Genomic DNA, 16,947 nt, shown 5'->3' with positions numbered 1-16,947 from the left:
TATTCATGCATTGTCCATATGCTTTTCTAGGTATTACTGTGGAAGCTTTTTGTTGGTCTTGGACATGTCCTAATAACATTTTCGGTCTTCCTATGTCTCTTTTGGTGGTACTAAAAAGATGGTTTAGTTGGCAACCTACACAGGCATTCTTTTGGACTCTTTGGGGGCAAGCGAATGATAATTGACTGGGTTGATCTGACTTTTCTTAAGTAGTGTTAGATGATGTTTGCTAAATAATATATTTCTTGTATTTTACAGAGAGCAAGGTTTTCTTAAATAGAAGAACAACCCATTGCAAAGAAGGAAAAAATAAATTTGGTAAATATAATACAACGAATACAATAAAATATAATACAAAAAAGGAAATAGTCGACACTCCCGGTCAAGCTGGTTTGAAGATATCGGTCATTGCCAGCTTGTCAATCAATTTGTTAAATTGCCACTTTGGAAAGCCTTTATGTAACACATTTGCAATTTGTTCTATTGTCGGAAGATAGGATATGCATATTACTCTTGCGTCGATCTTTTCCTTTATAAAGTATTTATCGGCTTCAATATATTTTGTTCTATCGTGAAGGATTGGATTGTGGGCAATGGAAATTGCTTCCTTGTGATTAGAGTAAATACGCATGAGCATTGCCTGAGTGAATGTCAATTCTTCCAACAATCTTCTAATCCATATACCCTCAGAAATACCATGGGCTAAAGCTCTAAATTCTACTTCTGCACTACTTTTGCCAATCACACTCTGTTTTTTACTTCTCCAAGTAACAAGATTTCCTCCAATAAAGGAGCAATATCCAGAAGTGGTTCTTCTATTTGTTGTGCTACTTGCCTAATTAGCAATCAATATAAACTTCAACATTGAGATGGTCCTGTCTTTGAAACAATATGCCTTTTCCTGGAATACCTTTCAAATATATTAGGATTATGTAAACTACACCAAAGTGAGCTGGCTTAAGAGCATGCATGAACTGACTTACCACATAATTGCAAAAGCGATGTCAAGATGCGTGTGAGAGAGATCTATGAACATCCCCACAAATCTCTGGTACTTTTCTCTTTCCTTTATCTCATTCTTTGTTGTAACTTCCAATTTCAGATTCTGCTGAGTTTCTACTACCTTGCAACCAAGTAAACCTGTCTCTTGTAATAGATAAAGACTATACTTCCTTTGGTTGACAAGAATACAACTTTTGGACCTGGCAAACTCCATGCCTAGGAAGTACTTTAAAGTTCTTAAATCTTTGATTTGGAAATCATTTGCTAATTTTTTCTTCACGAAAGTCAGTCCTGTCTCATCATTGCTTGTAAGAATAACATCATCAACATTAACTATCAAAATGACAACCTTGTCATTTCTTGTATGTTTGTAGAACATTGTATGATCGACTTGACTTTGACTATAGGAGTCCTTGTCATTTCTTGTATGTTTGTAGAACATTGTATGATTTGCTTGACTTTGACTATAGGAGTCGGTTAAGACCATATATGATCTCTTTAACTTGAACCCTTTGTTAATCCCGAGATGTACTTCAAAACAAAGTGCCAAGTCCATAAATACATATTCTTCCAGTTCTCCATTGAGAAAAACATTCTTAACATCTAGTTGATAAAGAGTTCAATCAAAGTTAATTGCAACCGACAACAAAATTCTAATACAATTTATTTTAGCAACTGGAGCAAATGTTTCTTGGTAATCAACTCCATAGGTCTGAGTAAACCCCCAGCAACCAATATGGCCTTGTACCTTTCAACACTACCATCAACTTTACATTTTATCGTGAATACCCATTTGCATACAGCTGTTTTCTTTTCTTTTGGTAGTTCAACTATGACCCATGTGCAATTTTGTTTCAGTGCATTCATCTCTTCCATGCTGCTAATTTCCAATTTAAATCATTCAGGGCCTCCTGTATATTCCTTGGAACAAACAAGTTGGTTATTTTCGATGTGAAGGCTTTACGACTGTTAGACAATTTATCATAAAAAAGATAGTTTGGAATGAGATATTTAACAAATTTACAGGTACCTTTCCTATGGGCAATTGGAATATCAAAATATGAGACATCGGGCAAGGAATTATGGGAAGAACCAGGAGAATTAGAAGAAGTCGAAGGAGAATGTATGTTACTTGGATCTTCAGAATCATTTATCGGGGTATTAGATTGGTTTTGTGCTAGGTCAACTGTTTGTTCTTAATTCCTTCGAGTCAAGTCTCTTCTAGTATATAATAGAGAAAGCAGAATTTGGGAAAATCTCACCAATAGCTGTGAGTTTCTTTATTTTCTGTACTTGTTTATTTACATCAACCAAGCTTGATATATATAGATGCTTGGTAGGGGCTTAGCTAATAACTGTCTAGCATACTAACTAACAGTTGTACAATAGAAATTTAACAGTTTAACAGTCTAACAATCTAACAATTTAACAACTATATAGCAACTGTAGCATTTCAAGAGTCTTTATTTGTTAATACTCCCCCTCAAGTTGGACGATGGATATCTTTCATTCCCAACGTGGATATAAGTTTGTTCAGGGTAGATGAAGGTAGTGCTTTAGTAAACATATAAGCTAGTTGTAGGCTAGTCTTGATAGGTAAAACCTTTAGAAATCCTTCAACTATTTTGTCTCAGACAAAATGGTAGTCAATTTCTATGTGTTTTGTTTGTTTATGGAATGTTGGATTAGAAGCAATAGCAATGGCTGCTTGATTGTCACAAAAGACAGTGGTTGGCATTAAGGTCTTTACTTTAAGATCAGTAAGGAGCTGTGTGATCCATATTATCCATATTAGCTCACTGGTGACTGCTGCCGAGGCTCTATATTTAGCTTCTGCGGAGGATCTTGAGACAGTTGCTTGTTTCTTGGATTTTCAAGAGATTATAGAATCCCCTAGGAAAATAAAGAAGCCTCTGACTGATCTTCTAGTGTCAAGGCACGATCTCCAATCAGCATCAACAAAGGCTTTTAGATGAAATGAATTGATAGGTTTTATTAAAACACCTTGTCCTGGGGAACCCTTACGGCACTTCAATAGGTGATGAGCAGCATCTAGGTGGTTTTTAGTAGGCTTGTGTAGGAGTTGGCTTAAGCGATGGATAGTGAAGCAAATATTAGTTCTTGATATTTGTAAGTATATCAGTCTACCAATCAATCTTCTATAGCAAGTGGCATCTTCCTCAGGTAGTTGTTCTCTTTCAGATTTACATAACTTCATATTAGAGTCCATAGCCTTCAGATTTACATAACTTCAGATTAGAGTCCATAGGTGCTACAACTGGTTTAGAATCAAGGAATCTAGTATCTTCTAGGATTTGAAGGCAATATTTTCTTTGGGAGAGCATAAGTCCTTGTTGAGACCTTGATAACTCCAAACCCAAGAAATATTTTGCTTTCCCTAGATCCTTTAATTTGAAGTGTGCCTTTAGAGTATTTTTGACTGAGTTGATAACTGAAGGAGACGGTCCTGTTAGTAATAGGTCATCAACATATACTAATAATGCTACAAAGGTGCTTCCATTTCCCCTAGTAAATAAGGAGTAATCAACCTTGGATTGAATAAAGCCATGTGAGGATATTGCTGCTGCAAATTTTAGGAACCATTGCCTTGATGCTTGTTTAAGATCATAAATGGACTTATTTAGTTTGCAAGCCAATTTCTCTCCTTTTTTTGGTACTTGAGAGGTTTGCAATGGTAGGGTTATGTGCACTTCTTCAAATAAATCTCCATTGAGGAAAGCATTATTTATGTCCATCTGGCTTATGGACCAGTTATAAGCTGCAGTAAGGGCTAAGAATATTTTCACAGTGCTTATTTTTGCCACTGGAGAGAAGGTGTCTGAAAAATCTATTCCTTCTTGTTGGTTATACCCTTTTGCTACAAGCCTTGCCTTGTATCTATCAATGGTGCCATCCGGTTTGCACTTTACCTTATATACCCATTTACTACCAACGGTGTGATGATCTTTAGGAAGAGATACAATGGTCCATGTGTTGATTCTTTTCGTAGCTTCTATTTCTAAAGCCATGACTTTTCTCCAAGTTTGATGTTTCACAGCTTGGTGATAGTATGTAGGTTCATAAATGGAGGTAACATTGAACAGATAGTTCCTGTGGTGTTGGGAGTAGGCATTATAGGATCGGTATTGATTAAGAGGAAAGGGAGTTGAGTTTTGGGAGGTAAGGTTACAGCGGAAGTCTTTTAGGTAAGAGGGTGGGTGGTGTGGCCAAGAGGATTTTCTGGTCATGGTGAGAATTGGTGCTTGGTTAGTGTTATTGGTTTCTTTTGAGTTACTGGTATATGGATTTTGATCATTAGCACCGTGGCTATCTTCAAGGGTATCCTCTGTCATAGATCTTGCATCAGTAAACGGATTGGTGATAACTTCCTTTTCTAGGCAATCAAATAAGGGGCTTAGTATGACGAATTGCTCAAGGAAGTTATAGGAAATGGGAATATCCTTTTCTTTGATGGAATGAAAGGGAAACAATTCTTCAAAGAATAGGACATCCCTAGAAATGAAAAACTTTCTCCTGGCAATGTCATATAGTTTGTAGCCTTTTACGCCTAGTGGGAAGTCCATGAAAACACAAGGTTGTGCTCTAGGATCAAATTTAGACCTGTTTACTGAGAGAGTAGAGGCATAGGAAAGGTATCCGAAGGTCTTGATGATGCTGTAACTTGCTTCTTTGAACAAGGTAGCAAAGGGAGTGCTATTTTACAATAATACCATAGGTGTTCTGTTGATCAAATATGCAACAGTTAGAACACATTCTTCCTAGAAGTTGAGAGGAGCTTTTGATCGAAACATTAAAGCTCTTGCCATGTTAAGAAGGTGTTGATGCTTTCTCTCCACTATTGAGTTTTGGTGAGGAGTGTAGGCACATGAAAACTGGTGAGTTGTTCCTGTTTTAGCAAAAAATTCCTTGAAATTCAACTCTGGAGCATTGTCAAATCGAAAGATCTTAATAACTTTTGAAAATTGAGTTTCAATTAGCTTAAAAAAATCTAGGAATGACTTGTAGGATGTCACTCTTATGTTTCAGAAGATATATTCAAGTATATCTAGATTTATCATCTACAATGGTAGCAAAATATGAATAGCCAGCATGTGTTAGAGTTTTAAAGGGATACCATATATTACAATGCACAAGATCAAATGTATTTCCAGCAGTATTATTCAATGAAGGAAAAGGGAGACGTCTTTGCTTAGCTAAGAGACAAATGTGACATATTTCTTTACAGTTTGTAAAGTCAAAAATTTCTATCATTTTAGCTAACTCCTTTATTCTGCTAATAGAGGGGTCTCCCATCCGTTTATGCCCATAGAAGCTGAGGCTTTATACATTAGTAGTATGTTGAATGTAGTTTACTCTTTCATTCTTCATTATGAGTAGGTAGAGCCCGTTAGTTAATTCAGCCTTCCCAATCATTTTCGAGAGCCACTTGTCATGAATAAGACAATTAGAATCAGAAAATGACATAGCAAATTTCTTATCCTTGAGGAGAGTACTTACTGATAGCAGGTTGTATTTGAAGTCAGGGATATAAAGTACATCTTTTAGGACTAGATCATTTGATATCTCCTATATGCTCAACCTTTAGACGGGTCTTAGTGGGTAGCATAACGTACACGTTTTGAGTGCTATGGAGATTTGTGAACATAGATTTGTTATGACAAATGTGTGAAGAGGCACCAGAATCAATAATCCATGTTAAGGAATCATTGAGTGAGTTAAAGCAGAGAAGCAAGTACTTTTTATATGCATAGTCTCATTTTTGAAATTCTCACCATTTTGAGGTATGTCATGATGAGTTTGAAGCATGCTCAGAAGTTGTGTATATTTGTCACTATTGTGGCTAGGAAATAAGGCAGATTGATTGCTCTTAGAAATTTCTATCCCTTTCTCATTTGTATTATGAATTGTACTGTTCTACCTCTGATGAACATAATTTCTGCTGTTGGCAAGTTTATGTCCAGGTGGGTAGTCATGTAATCTGTATCATTTGTCAGCAGTATGCCCTTTATAGCCACAGTTGGAGCATATAGGTCTTGTGTCTTTCTTCTTGGATTTATCATAGCTGAATCTTCTTTCAGAATTAGTCATCAATGTGATACTTTCAGTGGATGGTGAAGATTGAATAGATCTTTGTCTTTCTTCTTGGATGATGAGGGAAGAGACTCTGTTTATGGGAGATAAAGGATCAATCAATAAGATTTGGCTCTAATCTGTGAATAGGACTCATTTAACCCCATAAGAAAGGTCATTACAAATTCAGCATTCAAGAAATCAATCATCTTCTTTGATCCTTCATAGGTGCATTTGTTCATAGGTCGATATTCCACAAGCTCTTGCCGTATGTTGGTAACTTTTGCATAGTATATTTCAATGATAAACTCCCTTCTGTAGTAGTCACTAGGTCTTTTCGCAGTTGGTATATATGAGGTCCATTGGACTGTTTGTATCTTTCTTTCAATTCATCCCACATCTCCTTTACATTTCCATTATAAACTAGGCTTGCTACTATCTCCTTTGAAATAGAATTGATAATCCAAGAAGCTATCACATCATTGTTACATTTCTAAGCAAATAACATATTACCTTCTGATAGTTTCTTAATGGCACCAGTGACAAATCCAACTTTGTTCTTTCCAGACAAGGCCAACATCATTGCTCTGCCCCATGATAGGTAGTTATTCGATCCTGTTAATGGTGTAGAAGCAAGGTTGGTAGTCGGGGTGATGGAATGGTGAAGTATGAAGGAGTTTAATTAGGCATCAAGGTCAGGGGATGTGATCGGAACTGACTAGTTGGAATTGCCGGTTGTCGAAGTCTCTGGTGTTGCCGTTACTGTAGGTTGCACGAGATTTGAAGGGCGTACGGGTTCAGTTATGCAATTCTTCTTTGCGAAAAGTGCTCTGGTACCATAGCTGTGAGTTTGGGAAAATCTCACTAATAGCTGTGAGTTTCTTTATTTTTTGTACTTGTTTATTTACATCAACCAAGCTTGATATATATAGATGCTTGGTAGGGGCTTAGCTAATAACTGTCTAACATACTAACTAACAGCTGTACAATAGAAATTTAACAATCTAACCGTCAAACAATCTAACAGTTTAACAGTTTAACAACTGTATAGCAATTGTAACATTTCAACAGTCTAACCCGTAGTTCCGGTTTTTTACTTGTCAAGTCAGTTTGTAGTGTTTCTTCCTCTGGAGAAGAACTCCACACTTGGCATCAAAGAATTAGAACTCCAAATTTTAGAATCAATGATGTTTGGGATAGATGAAGTGTCCCAAAAATTATCTTTAGGGATTGGTTGCTTCCCTTGAAGATAATTTTGGCTAAAAAAAGGTTGATTTTCCAAAAAAGACATCCATATTCTCAAAATACTTTTTGGTCAAAGGGCCAAAACATTTGTATGCCTTCTTTATGGGAGACAGTCACAAAAATGCATTTAACAGCTTGAGGGTCAAGTTTAGTGCGAGTAGGGTTGGAACTATGAACATAAGCATTGCAACCAATAATGGATAAGTTAGAGAACAACCAATTAGTAGGAAAAGAATATTGTAAATGATTCAGAGAAGTTTTAAGATTCAAAACCTTAGTTGACATTTGATTGATCAGGTATGTAGCTGTAAGGACTACATCACCCCACAAATATTTTTGGACATGCATAGATAAAAAGGCACGAGCAACCTCAAGTAAATGTCTATTCTTTCGCTTAGCAATTCCATTTTGCTGAGGAGTATCATGACATGTAGCTGGATGAAAAATACCCTTTTTGTGTAAGAAACTGAGTAATTGTTCATCGTAATATTCAATGCCATTATTAGAGTGAAGGATGCGGATTTTAGTTTGCAATCGAGTTTCGATCATATTGTAAAATCTAACAAACCCCTCTTTTACCTCCGACTTGTAAGTCAACAAATATGGCCAAGTTAAACTAGTATGATCATCTATAATGGTGACAAACCAATGGTTACCATTTTGAGTTAAAACTTTAGACGGACTCTAAACATCTGTGTGTATTAAAGAAAAAGATGAAGAAGCCTCGTAAGGTTTGGGCAAATAAGTGGATTGATGATGTTTGACAAAAATGCAACTTTCATGTTGAAAAAATTAACAATCAAGACCTTTAAATAAATCTGGAAACAAATACTTTAAGTAAAAAAAATTAGGATGCCCTTGTATGTGAGACCCATATCTGGAAAAGGAGGGTCATTTTGAAACAAGAGTTTGAGTAAAGAATTTTGAAGATGGCGTTTTGAGAAGAAGGTGTTTTGCGGAGTTAGGCGTTTTGATGGATTGTGTTAAAGCTAGGTGACGTGAGGAAAGGAGGCGTTTTCGTGCAAGGCGAGAAGAGGCCAGGCGTTGAAAGTTAGGAAAATTCAGGGAAATTTTCTAATTGTGCTTAATTAGTGGGCAATGTGTAAGGGTTTAAGCTAAGCATGACCTAGAAAATTATTTAAGCTTACATGTGTAATACTTCAAGCAGGAGTTGGCGAATTAAGGAAGTTTAAGGGTGACTAATCTAACTTAGTTATTTTGAGATTTTGTAAAGAGATTGCTTAAAGTTTGTGTTGCTGAATTGTTATTAGGCGAGAAGAAGGATTTGATTAAGCGTTTAGAGAGGGAAGAAATACTTAGTGTTGTGAGTGATTTTCCAAAGTTGATTAAAGATTTTAAAAGCTTTCTTTTTAAGTTTTTCTGTCTTGTAATGTTATATTTTCACATTAATGTTTATGAGAAAGTTTGATTACTTAAGAAAGCTTTATGTTATGTTTCAAGCTAAAGTTTCATGTTTAACGATTGTATGCTATGTTTGTGACTAAACCATTAGTCTTATTCCTATTGGTATATGTGATGGCTTGCGTGCGTAGATTTGTCATTTCAATATTTCCTTCGCAAACCTCTCTTCGTAGAGTAAATGGGATATGCTTATCCATGCGGGATGGGGTATGCGGATATTATCGCACCTTTCATTCGCTTACTTATGAGTTCGTTGGTGTGTCATTGAGGTTCTATGTTTGTGACTATGCTACGTGGGAAGACATGGTCATCGCATGCGATGTGCTCACTATGCCTCTAGGCGAGGATCGTGCAATAAAAGGTACACATCCTTTCCATGCGTAACGACTTAATCTATGTCGAATACAAGTTTTTCTCTTGCTTCGAGTATAAGCGAAGCAAGAAGTTTCCTAAGTAAGCCAGGGTCGAAAATAGTGAATTTCTATCAAGCTTAGTGATAGCGATTACTTCTAACTTTAGGCGGTATACATATCTATACAATATGATGTAAATGTATATTAATTCTACTATTTACTCTTGGATTCTGTAGAAGGTGGCATGGAATGATATGACTATGAAAAGTGCACTAACATGTATTAAAGAGATATGTAGGAAGGTCTTCACATTGTAGGCAATTAAGCCATGCGGCAGTCCTTGATGCGATATAGATCACTTAACCATCTTCTAATTAAGGTGAGCAACCTCTCGTCACCTAAACACCACACTTGTTCGCGTTTCGGGATACAAATGATAAAGATATTTACGCGATAGCTATTTAGGTTTCCTTACTTGTAAGAATCACATGTATCTATTTAAAGTGGACAACCTTTTGGTGTCTGGATACCACATTTGTTCACCTTTTGGGACACAAGTGATGGAGGCCTGACGCTGGAACTGGGCTTGTCGTCAAGCCCCATTTCACGCATGTTTAGCGTGTTTTTCGCTCCTTATTCTCTCGAGTAGTTAACAAACAACACCTGATTCCTTCTCTCGAAGAGAATCGGGCGATGGGATGAAACTCAGGCTAAACATGTTGAACCTTATAAGTAAAGATCTCTTATCAAGCACTTATCACATACTTAAACTACTTACACGTTAACAAGATGAATAGTAAAGAAGTGATAGAATGACAGTGGATAAACATGTATTGTATTGATTGATGTAGGTCTTTTGGCCATAAAAATATAAAAGTCAAAACACTACACTAAAATGTATAAAAATGGAAAGTAAAGAAGGAGCCAAGTTGCAGAATGCATTATTATGCATTCTTCGGCTCTTTCACAAGTTAGGGGAATGATTGGTAAGTTTCTCTCTCTAATTTTTCTCTAAGCTCTCACTCAGAAGTTGATTGGAGAAGAGGTAAGATGGGAAGGACTTCTGCAGAAGGGGAAGGGCTATTCCCTTTTGCCGGCTCTCAGAGAGCAAACCTCCTTGGAACGCTCTCTCTAGATCTCTTTTACATGATAGAGTTGGAGATATTTGTAGGTTGATTTGGATGGGACGCTTCTATTCCTTATCCTGTGCACTTGTTAGTGCCTAATGCAACATTGTCATGTCACATCAACCCCAACTACCATTCTTGTCTTCTAGCGAATCTCCTCGCGTGATGAGGTGGCATCTCCTCTAGTGATGTTAATCGCTTGGTACTTCTTATCGCTTAAGTTCTTGCACAAGTTCTTCTTACTATTCGTTATATTTCTTTTTTTCTTCATCGATGAAAACACTAAAAAGCACGGTTAATCATGGAGACTTATGTAAGTTGATTCTTTTATCTTTATAAATTTGCTGTAAAAGCTATGCGTTTTGGTTCTCGACTCCATTGTTTTACCTAAAAGGCTACAATTGTATTTCTACAAGTTATCACCTATCAATAAGCTAGCTATCATGTCCACATAATGAGTAAAGGCAACCAACCATGCAGAAAAGGACTATATGCCGGTATGAAGCTAGCCAATGCGTAAAAGGAGTGTATTGAGTTAGTAGCCTAAAGCAACGGGAAATGGACCAGGAAATTCTCCAAGGTATATTGTTGATGAAAAGACCATTGCAGTAGTCTATGCGTGGGAATGGTTCATGTTCTCGGTGAAAGGAATATGAAAGACTAATGTGTGATTTGTGATTTATTAAATGAGGCGTTGAAGCCTTGTTTTATGAAAAAAATTTACTTTTTGTGTGCCCAAAAGGTTTTCTAAAAGTATCATTCATTGAGTATTTAACTTACGGTTTAAGTTTCCCTTCCCCAGGTAACCAAGCATTAAGGCCAAGTTGGGTTAAAAAAGGCAAGCGAGCTGCTACGCATTGAAGTTGAGCAAGGTCATACCAGACTTGAGGCTTTTCATGTTTCTTGTTGGAGTGATCAGAGGCCTTCCTGGCTGTTTGTTCGGTCACCAATTCAAAACTTCCTATTTTTCCAATCATAATATTCCTCCTGCTTTCTTCCTGCAAACTTCAGAAAAAACATCATTAATAGATGGAAGAGAGATTTTCCCAAGTTTCAACCTCTAACCTTATCAAATTCAACACTGAAACCAGCAAGAAACTTGTAAATATGACCGTCTTTAACAGTTTTCCTGTAATGCTTTTGATCATTTGCAGACTTCCACTCGTATGAATCAAAGAGATCTAGGTCTTGCCAAATTCTTTTTAAGGAGTGAAAATATTGTGTCACTGAGTTACCTCCTTGGCGTAATCTCCCAATTTGAGATTCAACTCAAATACCTATGATTGATTGCCCAAATCAGAGTACATCTGTGTCACACTATCCCACAATTCTTTGGCCATAGAGTAGCACATGTAATTGCAGCTGATGTCTTCAACAATAGAGTTTACAAGCCAAGTCATAACCATGGAGTTTTTAGCATCCCATGTAGCAAACAAAGGATCGTCTAGTTTTGGGATACTTTTCTCTCCCATAATGTTGTCAATTTTCCCTTGTCCACGAAGCCGGATCGTGGTTGTTTGGATACTGTTGTTGACTTTAACCATAGGTGTCTTAGTGTCTGACATGGCTGAAGCAATGCAGTTCAAAAATCGAACAGAGCAGTGAGAGAAAATAAAAAAGAGCCAAACTTGTGGCAGCTGATGGCGGTGGACAGCGACGAAATTGGCAGCAAAGGTCTCAGATAGGGGCGACCGGTGAAGACAAACAAGAAACCACAAAAACCCACTAACTTCCAGCAAGAAAATTCAAGAAAAAATGGCTTCTAGCAAGTTTCGGCGGTGACGGTCGGAGTACAGTGACAGGCGGTGACGACCTTCGAGGCGGCGACTAGCTGTAAGGGATTTAGTGTTTTTAGGTTTTTTAAAAAATTAGGGCTTTTAGGGTTTTCAAAAAACCATCTCTAATACCATGTCAGAATAATATATTTCTTGTATTTCACACAGAAGAGTTTTCTTAAATAGAAGAACAACCCATGACAAAGAAGGAAAAAATAAATTTGGCAAATATAATACAACCAATACAGTAAAATATAATACAAAAAAGGAAATAATGAACAATGATATATAATTATATTTTCCTTCAACTATAAGCTTAAGCTTCTGGGTTAATTGGTAATATAAGATGGTGTCAAAGCAAGTGGCTCAGGAAGGTCGTGTGTTCAAGTCATTACAATGTTATTTCCTCCCCAATTAATATTCATTTTCACTTGTCGCGTCTTCTTCATATTTCGAGCCAAAAGTGAGGAAGAATGTTAGATGATTTATAATTAAATTCGCCTTCACCGATAAACTTAACTTTTGGGTCAATAAGTGATTGAAGCATTTGCAAGTTGAGTATTTTTAGTTATCTTTTCGTAAGTCGATATTCTAATTTCTCCCTTTGAATTCGCTCTGGTCCTTCATCCCCAATCACTCTCAATTGTTTCCTTTCTCTCCCAATCTTCCTCCATCGTCAGCTAGACCCTCTTGGAACTCTATCATCTCAGCATCTCTCTCTCTCTCTCTCCGTTCCTCCCTTGCCTTCTCTCATCTTCTCCAATTCGGTCTTCCTCATCCTCTCCGTTTTCCTCTCCCCTTGTCAATTTTTTGTTGATTGCTTCTCCCTTACTGACACTGTTTTACACTAGACATACTGTTGAATATAACAAAAAAGAAATTAAGTTTTCAATATGAACTGGGATCCAGCTTCTTGGTTTTACCTGTCTAACCTCATTGGACTATGCGCCTTGATGGGGACATAGCAAGAATTGCATTTTTTTTTCTGATAAGAAACTATTTCAGTAAATGGATGAAATATCCATAGGACCTATCCAAGGATATACAAAGGATGCTTCCAATTTGAAATAAGACGATAGAAACTATGATTTTCTTTAACAGTTTGTATATCTTTACACAAAAGGCATTAGTAATGGCTAACTCTAAAGCTTCCTTGGAAGATTTGATGTTGTCTTGGAATAGGAAAATGATTTGATGTTGTCTTGAAATAGGAAGGTTTAAGACTTCAATAAGAAAATGCTAAATATGGACCATCAAGCCCGAGCAACTGCTTTGTGTACAATATAGAGGTTGGGTTGAAAAAATTTATAATGTTCTAATATTGTCAAAATTGTTACTTTTGCGGTGTAAGTAATATGTTGATTGGCCTTAAATTGTACTGAATCTTAGGTTTAATATGTTGTTGTAACTTAACTTTTCTTGGTCACTGTAGGGTCCATGAAGGACGAAAATTATATCGAGTTCGAGATAACACACAGTTCTTTGGTGAGAATATCCTATGTATTGGTTCCAGCAAGAAGAGACCCGTTTTGAAATGGGAGAATAATATTGCATGGCCAGGAAAACTTACTCTTACCGATAAAGCTGTCTATTTCGAGGTGTTAATTACTTTTCAGTTGAAATTAAATTTCTGACTAAATGTATATAAAAGAATAAATGTGGTTCTAGATGCACATAAGTCAGAACGAAGGGCAAAAAACTTTATAACAAATTGAGATCTGGAATAGTATAGACAGGACGAGGATTATGACCAGTGACGGTGGATCTTGCTAATGTGTCCATTGGAATGCATACTTTAAGAAGGGTCTCCTTGGGGGAAAAATCCAGCATGTCTCAGAAGCAAGGATGACAGAACTAACAGCATTCACCTGAAGAATTTGAAGTGCAATTCTTAGTAAATTCCTTGCCTCTTCTATGTCCTTTCTGTTTCTGTTAGAGCTTCAATTGCAGGAATTACGGTATGTTCCATAGTTGTTTTGGCTGGAAGAACCGCCTAAAATCCTTCATTCAGCAATTTCTCCTGATAATACTCTGAACTTAAAATTGCTTTGCTTGCAAAAACTCCAATCTTCCCAGGTTCAAGTGGTTTCAAGTTAGCTTCATTTGAGCTATCTATTAAAACAATCAGCCATGTGAACGAAGGTAATAGACACCCTTTTGAAGCAGCTTCATAACATTAATGAGAGATGTGACAAGGGATAACAATGCAACAGGCATTTTTGAGAGGTACTCCATGCCAAACACCGATTATTCCATCCAAAAATAGGAAGGACTCTGCAGTCGATTCTCCGATTAGTGTGAGCAGTGAAGAAGTAGATCATGGTGAAAAGACTGATGAAAATGAGAAATTGCTACAGAAAGAGCCCTTTGAAACAGACCTCAATGCTCTGTTTCAGCTTGATGAAAATTTGAAAGAATTGTCAGTTGTTGAGAAGAACTTGGCCTGCAATACAACAGTTCAGTCCTCTGGAATCCCAAATCACTTGAAATCAATAGTTGTTGGGTGCAGCTTAATCTTGGACTAGACCTTTCAATAGCGGCAGTATAAGTTTTAGCTTGTTTGGTCATCAATGAGAATTATATCATGGAATACGAGAGGTGTACAGCATGCAAACAAAAGATTGGCCTTCAGAAGATTCCTGAAAAAGCATAACCCAGAAGTGGTCCTCATTCAAGAATCAAAGAATGAGGAGTTTGACATTAGTTTTATCAAGTCTTTATGGAGTTTCGAAGATATAGGCTGGTACTTTGTGGAATCCCAGGGCACTTCGGGTGGAATTTTAACTTTGTGGGACATGAGCAATTTGATGGTTGTGGAAACATTGAAAATACTTGCTAGACTACAAATGCGTCTACAACAATTTGTAAAAATACTTGTTAGATTACAAATGTTTATGGCCTGAACGTCTACAACAAAAGAAAATTTGTTTGGCTCGAGCTACTTTTCTTGTCAAATTATTGTAATGGGGCATGGTGTGTAGGAGGTGACTTCAACATCACAAGATGGGCACATGAACGATTCCCTTGTGGAAGAACCACTAAATGTGTGAGGAAGTTTAATAATGTTATTCATCGAGCTAAACTCTTCGAGGTTTCTCTTAGCAATGGTAGATTCACTTGGTCAAGGGAAGGTTCTTCCTTAGCAAGATCTCTAACGACCATTTTTTCATCAATACGGCTTGGGATGAGGATTTTGAAAATAGAGGGTTAATAGACGAGCAAGACACTTGTCTGACCATTTTCCTCTTCTTCTTGAAGCTGGATCTTTCAAATGGGGGCCTTCCCCTTTTAGATTTTGTATCAGTTGGATGCTCAACAAAGAATGCAACAGTCATTGAATGCACCTTGAAGAATAGCCATTCTGTTGGTTGGGCCGGTTTTGTTTTCAGCATTAAATTGAGAAAGGTGAAGGTTGCTGTGAAAGAGTGGTTTGCTGTATTTCAGGAGAACCAAAGTAGGAAGGAGGATGACTTGATTAGTCATTCAATGAGGGGATGCACTGGCTGAATCAGTACACTTTTCAGATGTTTAACAAGATGTTAGATTCTCTTTGAAGGCTGATTGAAAGGCACTCTACAGATTGGAGGAAATAAATTTAATCCAGAAAAGTAAACTAAACTGGATTCGTTTGGGAGAAGAAAACATGAGTTTTTTTCATCGATTTCTTGCTGCAATAAAATGAGAAATCTAATTCCTGAGCTGGTTAATGACCAAGGGTTTCCAACTAAGTTGTATAGAGAGATTGAGGGGGTGATTCTGACTTTCTACAGCAACTTATATGCTAAAAGCCCAGGTCAGAGTCATATCCCATTGAACTTTGATTGGCCATGAATCACCACAAATCAGAATTCAGCACTTACAGCTAAATTTTCTGAGGCAGAAATTATGCAGCTGTAAAAAACCTTGGGAAGGGTAAAGCTCCAGGACCAGATGGATTCCTATCAGAATTTCTTTTGAAATTTTGGGATTTAATGAAGGCAAATTTTCTCACCTTATTTGACGAATTTTATAACGGAAAGCTGAATTTGTGTGTGCAGGAAAATTTTATTTGTATTATACAAAAGAAAAAAAAAAAACGAAAAGAGAATGCTGTTGAAGTAAAAGATACTAGACCAATCAGCCTTACAACCTTGACCTTTAAGGTAATTGCTAAGGTGCTGGCCGAAAGACTAAAGAAAGTCATGCCCTCCATCATTGCTCCGACTCAAAGTGCCTTTATTGAAGGAAGACAAATAATGGATCCTATTTTTATAGCAATGGAGGGTAGAGGATTATGGAGCCAAAAAGAGGAAAGTTGGATCCTCCAGTTAGACCTTGAGAAGGCTTTTGATCATGTTAATTGGGATTTCTTAGAAAAAGTTCTCAAGAATAAACATTTTGATAAAAAGATGGATTGATTGGATAATGGGTTGTGAAAGCCCTAGATACTTAGTTTTCGTACATGGACGGTCTAGGGTAAGGATTCTTGCGTCAAGGAGAAATAGGGTTGGTCCTCACAGAAAGTAACATCCATGGTGACAAAGTATTTCCTCGACGGCGGGTGAAAACATTTATAACCACGCTGGTGAGGAGGATACCCAACAAACACACAAGCCTGAGCCCGAGGGGTAAATTTGGTCACCTTTGAAACGTGACGAGTAGAGGGGTAGGACTCCTTAAGGCATTCTAAGGGAGTTTGAAGGTGGAGGATACGAGAAGGCATTCTATTGATTAAATGAGCTGCTGTAAGAATAGCATCTCCCCACAGGTATGAAAGAAGGGAAGTGGAAAGCATAAGGGAACGTGCTACTTCCAGAAGGTGACGATTTTTTCGCTCGGCCACTCCATTTTGTTGAGAGTGTAGGCGCACGAGTTTTGGTGAACAATCCCCTTAGAGGCTAGAAATTCACTAAGGTTATGGTTTTGGAATTCCCGACCGTTATCTCTTCGAAG

General features: G+C 37.2%; 1 protein-coding gene across 3 annotated transcripts in view; it reads left to right on the top strand.

Moving 5' to 3' along the window:
• LOC103487477 (uncharacterized) overlaps nt 1–16,947 on the top strand; it is a 54,153-nt gene that overhangs the window by 22,044 nt on the left and 15,162 nt on the right. For all 3 annotated transcript variants that reach the window (XM_051081448.1, XM_051081447.1, XM_051081449.1), the window contains one exon: nt 13,448–13,613. In XM_051081448.1, the coding sequence (XP_050937405.1) occupies nt 13,448–13,613 (166 nt within the window). The remainder of the gene's footprint in view (nt 1–13,447; nt 13,614–16,947) is intronic.

The sequence above is a fragment of the Cucumis melo genome, chromosome 2 (genome assembly GCF_025177605.1).
Source record: "Cucumis melo cultivar AY chromosome 2, USDA_Cmelo_AY_1.0, whole genome shotgun sequence".
Taxonomy (NCBI): Eukaryota; Viridiplantae; Streptophyta; class Magnoliopsida; order Cucurbitales; family Cucurbitaceae; genus Cucumis; species Cucumis melo.
The sequence above is the reverse complement of the archived record's forward strand: the minus strand, read 5'-3'. Positions and strand labels throughout refer to the sequence as shown.